A 7387-nucleotide genomic window follows, 5' to 3' on the forward strand; every position below is an offset into this window, starting at 1 on the left:
GGCGTGACGACATCTAGATTGAGAGGCATAGATGAGAAGAGCATACAATGCCTGGCTGGCACAGACCTGGAGTACACAAGGGGATGATAGTAGTAAAATCTAAAACATGGGATTGCATACCTTTTCTTCTTTATGCACATTTATCCTTCGGGAAGATTATCTTTCATAGGAATATGTACTGGCTGGATATTTCTAAACTTCCATGAGTTAAGAGTGGTTAAGACTTCCGATACTGAAGTCACATTACCTGGTTTGAGATAGTCATTATGCTTACTTACTATACTTTGACCAAGTCACTTAGGCTTACTGTACTTTGGTTTCCTGCTCTACAAAATGTTAGTAATAATAGAACCAGAGCCTATCAGAGTTGTGATAAGGATTAAGTAAAATATTACAACTAAAATACCTAGGACAGGATCTGACATGCCATGCAGGTATCTATTGTTATTTTTGACTTCTGCCAGCCAAAAGGAATGTCAATAGAAATCAGAACATAACACTAAGTAGGTTTATCATGTACTTTTATTAACAACTTAATACAAGGCTGTACATTGTAGGTACTGAAATCAACCCACTCCTGAAAACTGAAAAACCAGCATTTCTATACCACTTCAGGCTTTGGTTAAAAGTGCCATCTTCTACAGCAAAATCACATAGTGTAACCAAACAATTGAAGAGCAGGAAAAGGAAAATGTTCCACTGGAATGGACAGAGTATTTATTTACAAACAGCTGAGGATAATTTCTAGCTTAAGTGATTTCACTATACACTCTGGAATGTTCAGTTCCCTTTTCTACGGTCCTACAATGACATACAGCAACTAAGAACTTGGCCACAGGTCCTGCCTAGACACTCATCAACATGAAACAACAACAAAAAATATTTATATAAATAAGTCAATTAAACCTCACAAAAACTAAAGGCACACAAGAAAAAAAGTCCAACAGTCGATAAAAACTGTACAGTGTTGGTCAGTCTTTTATATCTGAAAAAATGTGTAACTTCAGAAAAAGTTTTTTAATGTATAAAAGTCCAGTGTTAGCTGGAGTGAAAACTCGAAGACTCCGACTCGGTTGAAACAGAAGAATGTCCACCCCGCTTTCCCTTGGAGAGGATCTTCAGGCTGGACCCTCTGCTCACAGAGGTGAGTGCATGCTGGGCAGAGGTTTTAAATTTGGCCCCAAGGAAGGCATAGAGGATGGGATTCAGGCAACAATGGAAAAAGGCTAGGGCCTCGGTGATGGAAATCCACTTGTGCACAGTGCTCTCAAACTCACACCCTTGCTGGATGATTTCCAGGAGGATGAAGGAGTCGATGCTGATCCCAATGTAGTAGGGCAGCCAGCAGGCAAAGAAAGCCAGGATGAGGATAACTGTGGTCTTGAGGGCCTTTCGCTTCTGGTAGCCCTTGGAGTGGGACAGCTTGGAGATGATAATGCAATAGCAGGACAGGATGACGATACCCGGCAGGATAAGGCCAACCACGATGTGCTGAAACTGGAACACCACCAACCACAAGTCGTTGGGATAGAAGCGGTCGCAGATGTCCCTCCCATCCCCCTCCTTGACGTTGGCAAAGATGAAATCGGGAATAGTCAACAGGAGAGCAGGTATCCAGACACCAACATAGACCACCTTTTCAGCCAACAGCTTCCTTGGCCTCTGACTGTTGGTGGCATGGACGATAGCCAGGTACCGGTCCAGACTGATGAAGGCCAGGATGAGGACACTGCTGTAGAGGTTGACTGTGTAGATGACATGGACTGCCTTGCACAGGAAGTTCCCAAAGTACCAGTTTGCCACGGCATCAACTGCCCAGAAGGGAAGTGTGAGGACAAAGAGGAGGTCTGCCACAGACAGGTGCAGTCTGTACTTGTCTGTCATGCTTCTCAGTTTCTTCTGGTAACCCATGACCAGGATGACCAACCCGTTACCCACTATGCCAGTCAAGAAGATGATGGAGTAGACAGTGGGCAGAAAGATACGGTTGAAATGGGCATTTTCCTCCCGGAAGCAGGGTTCCTTTATGGAGTCATAGTCTCCTGAGCCCAAGTCATCCTCTGTGTAATTATCTGAAGAGAATATCTGAAAAAGGCAAGGGAATGGACATTCACTTTCAAGTTCGGCAGGCATACCTGAAGTTCAAAACAATGTTTCTGGTATTTTAAAAAAGCAATTTATAAAAACCAACTCAGCCCGGCCTGCTTCAGGAAATTCTGCTCCCACTAAAGTACTGGGGTAAGAGCACAAGGGAATTATTCTAGACTCCTACAACTCTCCTCCCATCTTCCCCCATAGTCGCTTCATTATATCCCTCATTAGGAGAACCAGTTACAAAATTCTTTGTTTAAAACAATAGGGCGATGAGATTCTTTGGGTTCCAAAGTCACATCTTTGCTAACTCTTCTGCCCCGCCCACTAGAGGGAAGGAAAAACCTTGGGAGGAAAAAAACCAAAACAAAACACAAAGAGGCCACTCCTAGCGGCATGATGGTGGGACTGGGGGTAGAATCTCGTGTTCCGAGGAGCTGGGATTAACTTTCTCTATGAAGATTCGCCAGGAAGGGAAGAGGGGAGGAAGAAGCCCTGCGGGGTCCCAAAGACTCGTATTCTAAGGCATGAAACACTGTTTTCTCCACGACTGTCTAAACACAAACCATTCCGTACTTCAAGCAACACGTAGTGGGGAAGAATGCGGTCTTAAACGAAGGGCTTTGGTGCTTGGGGGCGGGGGTGGGGTGTCAGAAGCGGGGAACCCTCACTCCCACCGGCGCCGCTCAGGGGCGTGGGTTTCTCTGCCAAACCCATGTTTATCACTTGCCGCCTTTGGGACGTTAACGAGCACAGCATTTTAATGGGAGGGGAAAGTCACGGGGTCTGCACCCGTGGTCCTCGCCCCGAGTTTCATTTCCTCACTCTCCCGAGTCGCTTCCCATCCCGCCACGGATCCAGTTAATGGGGTGGGAGGTCTGCAAGCTGGAAGCCTCCAGGCGGAGGGCGCGCTGGGGACCGGGTGGTCCAGCTCCAGCCCTCCGCGCGGCCCACCACGCCCACCGCCGGCAGGCAGTGGCTCCAACGGTTTGGCCCCGCCGCACGCCAGGCGCAGTCCTGCAGGGTGCTGGGGAGAGATTGGGCGGCTCCGCCGCGGGAGCCTTTGAATCGCGCGCCGCTGGGGGAAACGAAAAGCCTCCCTACCAAGGGGATTTCAAAAGGCTCCAGGAAACCACCGACGGTTACATGGCGCAACCGGGCTCGGTGAGAGCCCAACAGTCTCCCCACTTGCACCTGCGTGTCTGCGCCGCAACTACCGGCAGCCCAGGTGCCCTCCCAGCCCTTCACTCCACCCTTAGCCCCCCGCGCACACCTCGGGGTGCTGCTGCACCGTGACCGCTTATATACTCCTTCAACTTCTGCACGACCCCCAACTCCAGAACCCCGAGGCCCACTCGCGGCGCTGGCGACGCCCGCGATGTCTCTCCCTCAATCCTCAGTGGCGCGGGCTGCTCCCGGCCACCTCCCTGCTGCGGCCAACGCGCAGACACCTCAGCCAAGCGGCACGGTGGGTCCGCCCTCTGCTCCCAGTGCCCGGGCACTGGCACAGCTCCGCGGGCAGCAGAGTTTAGCGAACACGCGCCCAACGCCAAGAGTGGTCCCCAGGCGCCTTTGCCCCTAAAGTTAACCAGGGGCGCAATCTCCCTCTGGGAAGTCAGCCCCGGCGCGCCGCCCTCCACCTGCAAATTCAGATCATGTAATTCGCTCCAAAAGAAACCCCCGCTCCCCCGAGGAAGAGACCCACAGTCTCTGGCAGCGCGCACATCTTCTCTGCACTTGTGCACAGAAGGTTCTGTTTGCAAACATTGTGCAAACCCGGCGCGCGCCGCAGAACTCAAGGTTGAGACACATGCAGCCACCGAAACGGTCGTTCCCATCTTTTCTCCTCTACTTAGAAAAAGATTTCAGTCCAACCCGCCCCCCCACCCCGACCGTAGCCAAGCGCACGAAAACTCCTTTCTATCCCCCTTCTCGGGGGCACGGGCACCTCCAATATTCTGGTCGTTTCTGCCCGCTCGGAGAGGGGTTGCGCTCTAAATTCATGTGTTTGTAATACGTTTAAGAAAAAGCAGGTTGAAACGACTTACATGGAACCCGTCCATGGTAATCGCTTGCTCTCCAGCCGCGGGGGCTACCGGAGTACTCAAGTCCTAGGAGACACTTTGCTACCTGCTACCACAGCCAACAAACTGAAGTTTCCAGTCGAAGCTGGACTTTTATAAAAACACGCTCCGCGGGCGGCGCATGCGCCGCGCGGGTGGGCGGGTGGGCGGGAGGGCGGGGCGGGGAGAAAGGCGGGGTGGGGAGGAGAGGGGCAGATGAGCGGGTGGAGGCCGCGAGGGAGGGGCGAGGGGGTAAGCACTCAGGCGGTCCCCGCAGGCTAAGCCAGGGAAGCCCCTCAGCGGTTCCCTTTAGCTCTAGCTCGCGATCACCTCGTGAGTCTAGAGCTGTGGAGGGCGTCCCGGAGGCGTGCCGCAACTTGGGAAAGCAGGATGCGCCTGGAGGGAGGTTGAAAGCGCGGGCGACCGACGCGTCCCTGTGTGGCGCGTCTATCCTTGCTCACGTGGGTAGCATTCCAGACCGTGTCTACAGATGGAGACACTGAGGCCCAGAGAGGGGAAATGACTTGCCAGAGTAACCCGACCAATAGGCGGCAATGCTGGCATCGGGTCCAACATCTGACTCCATTCCCTGCTCTTTCAGCACATGCAATCCATTCAGGAAATGAAATAAGTAAAGATTCTTTCTTCAGAGCACAACTGTGTATAACTAGGCATGCACATCCACAGTAATAATACTAGAGTCAGGAAACACTTTCAGAAGAATGTAGGATGACTTGGCATAATTCTGGAGAGAGGCTGTGATAGAGAAGTAGGTATGTATTCCCGGGTAACCAATTCGTGAATAGTACTTTATATATATATATATATATATATATATATATATATATATATATATATATATATATATATATATATATATATATATATGCTTTGTTCTCTTATAACAAAGCATATATATATACATTTTTATGCTTTGTTATTAGAGAAACTTAGCGAATAGTACTTTTGTAACATATCACAAGGTACTTGCACAGAATCATTCATTCCCACAACACCCTGTGGGTGTTACCATTACAGAGATGCATTTAGTCAACAGGTATTTAGTGAGGGCTGACTGCATGCCACGCACTGTTCCAGGCGCTGGGGATACAGCGGTGAACCTGGCAAAGCCCCCAGGCGGAGGAAACAGGAAGCAGCCCTGCAGAGATGAAATGCCAGGGTTGGCAGGAGATTCCAAGCAGACTCGAACCCACATCTACCGGCCCCGCATCTGCAGTCCGACCCAATACGGAGGACAAGCGTTGGCAGCGGTAAGAAATTAGGTTGGATAGCAGGGCGGGGTGGAGTTGGGGTGGAGTCTGGACGGTTAACCCCAGACGGCTGGGGTTTGCAGTGGGCGCCCAGACAGTGCTTTCCAGTCTCGCTCCACTTCCCACCCGCGCAGAGCCTGGGTGGGGCCGGGGACCCAGTGAAGGACGGGACCAAGAAATAGTGCGACCGACCGCAGGCGGGGGTGACCGCAGGAGTGACAGCAGGGACCGAGGTGTGAGCGTCAGCCGCCGGGAGAGGTGGTTGCACTGCGACGCGGACCCCAGACGCCTCCCACTCTGGGACCCTCGAGAGAAGAGGGCTTGCCCAGACTGGACCTTAAGCACCACCCCCTTTTTCTTCCAGACGAAACCTTTCAATCTGGAGGTGTTCCAGAGACAGTGTGTAGTCTGGGAACCGTATCTCTTCAGAGCATAAGTTTTTCCTCTTTTGTCTAGACCCCTGCCCTAATATTTGTCGGTGAAGGTCCTCATCTACTGAAAGCTGATATTGGAGTTAGGTGGTGGGACTCAGAGAAACTGTCAATTTAGGACACAATAATGACAGGATAAAATCGGACATAATATTATGTTATGTAGATTTTTTAAGTCTTAAAAGCACTTTAAATTTTAATAAATCATTAATAAAATGTCAGGATCTTCACATTTCCATAAACCAGGTAGGACAGGCATCCTATCGGCTGAAGGGCTGGAATTTCAGACAGGTTCCATGGCTTGCTTTTCTTGAAGCTTAGTAGTGGCAGAATCGGTATGTTTTGACCCAGAATGTCAGCAGCATTGTACCTCAAAACTCTTATCTTCACAATGACTAAAACCTGAAAAGTGGAATCTCCCAAACCCACCCAAAAAGGGGAGAGAAGGTAAATCCAGAGTAAAATGATTTGCACAATAAATATTTGTTGATTGTTTTCAGACAAAAGAAAGCTCCTTTCCTTTATCTGAGCACTCCTTTAGATCCTTTTAGGTATATTGCGAGAAGGAAGAAGATAGTTAAGAGAACAATGAAATGCTATTTCGTGACTATCAAATTAGGCAAAAAATTTTCTTTCGAAAGATAATATTGGGTCTCAGGATTTGATAAGACCAACTGTCTCTCGCCTGTGGCTGGTGGGAATGTGGGTTGGGACATCCTTTGTGGAAAACACTTTATATTCAGCAGGAACCTTAGAACAGTAATTCCATAAGTTTCTATAGAAACATCCTAAAGAAATAGGATTTTGCAACAAAAGTATTCACATTCACAGAGGCATTATTTATAATAGTGAAGTATCTGAACAGCCCTAATTAGGTGTCCACTGTTAGTGGAATAGTTGAGAAAATGTTGGTACACCCATATGTGGAATTCCATATCCCCATTGCAAATGATGTTTGCAAAGAATTTTTAATGACAGAGGAAAATGCTTATGAAACATTAGGTACAAAAACCAGGATTCCAAACTGTGTATATAGTGTGACCTCAGTTATGTTAAAATTAGGAGAAGTTTGGAAGGAAAGCCAAAGTGTTTATAGGAGTTTTCATTGGGTACAGAATTATATTTGATTTTTTACTTTCTTCCTTGCGTTTTACTGTGCTTGCCAAATTTTCTATAGTAGACATGAAACATTTTCATGTTCAGGAAAAAGTCAATATGATAAAAATGAAACAATCCCTTCTCATACCTTTCCACTTCCTAAAGTATTCGCTAGACATGATAACTTTTTCTATGATAGTCCTCCTTTCCTCTTTCTAAGGAATGGTCTCGGGTCATTTTCCTCTGGGCTAATCCTACCTGAACTGATTTTTTAAATGCTCTGATGTTCTTAAAAACAAAGCAGAACAAAAAACTCAAACATTTATTGAAGGCTTGAAATATGCAGCCCACCTCATATAACCCCCTCAACGACTCTGGAAGGCATGTACCACCTCTACTCCACGGGTAAGCAGACTGAAGACCAGAGAGGGTG

At 48.4% G+C, this 7387-nt stretch overlaps 1 protein-coding gene across 1 annotated transcript; it reads right to left on the reverse strand.

Annotated features, from left to right (window-relative positions):
* Positions 1-1038: 1038 nt before the first annotated feature.
* On the reverse strand, positions 1039-4154 carry CXCR4 (C-X-C motif chemokine receptor 4; the record flags this gene model as incomplete). The annotated part of the gene is made up of 2 exons (XM_079709918.1): positions 1039-2085; positions 4140-4154. 2 exons carry the CDS (start codon positions 4152-4154, stop codon positions 1039-1041), a joined length of 1062 nt encoding a protein of 353 aa, XP_079566044.1.
* Positions 4155-7387: the final 3233 nt, after the last annotated feature.

Source organism: Hyperoodon ampullatus, assembly GCF_949752795.1.
Source record: "Hyperoodon ampullatus genome assembly, chromosome: 8".
Taxonomy (NCBI): domain Eukaryota; kingdom Metazoa; phylum Chordata; class Mammalia; order Artiodactyla; family Ziphiidae; genus Hyperoodon; species Hyperoodon ampullatus.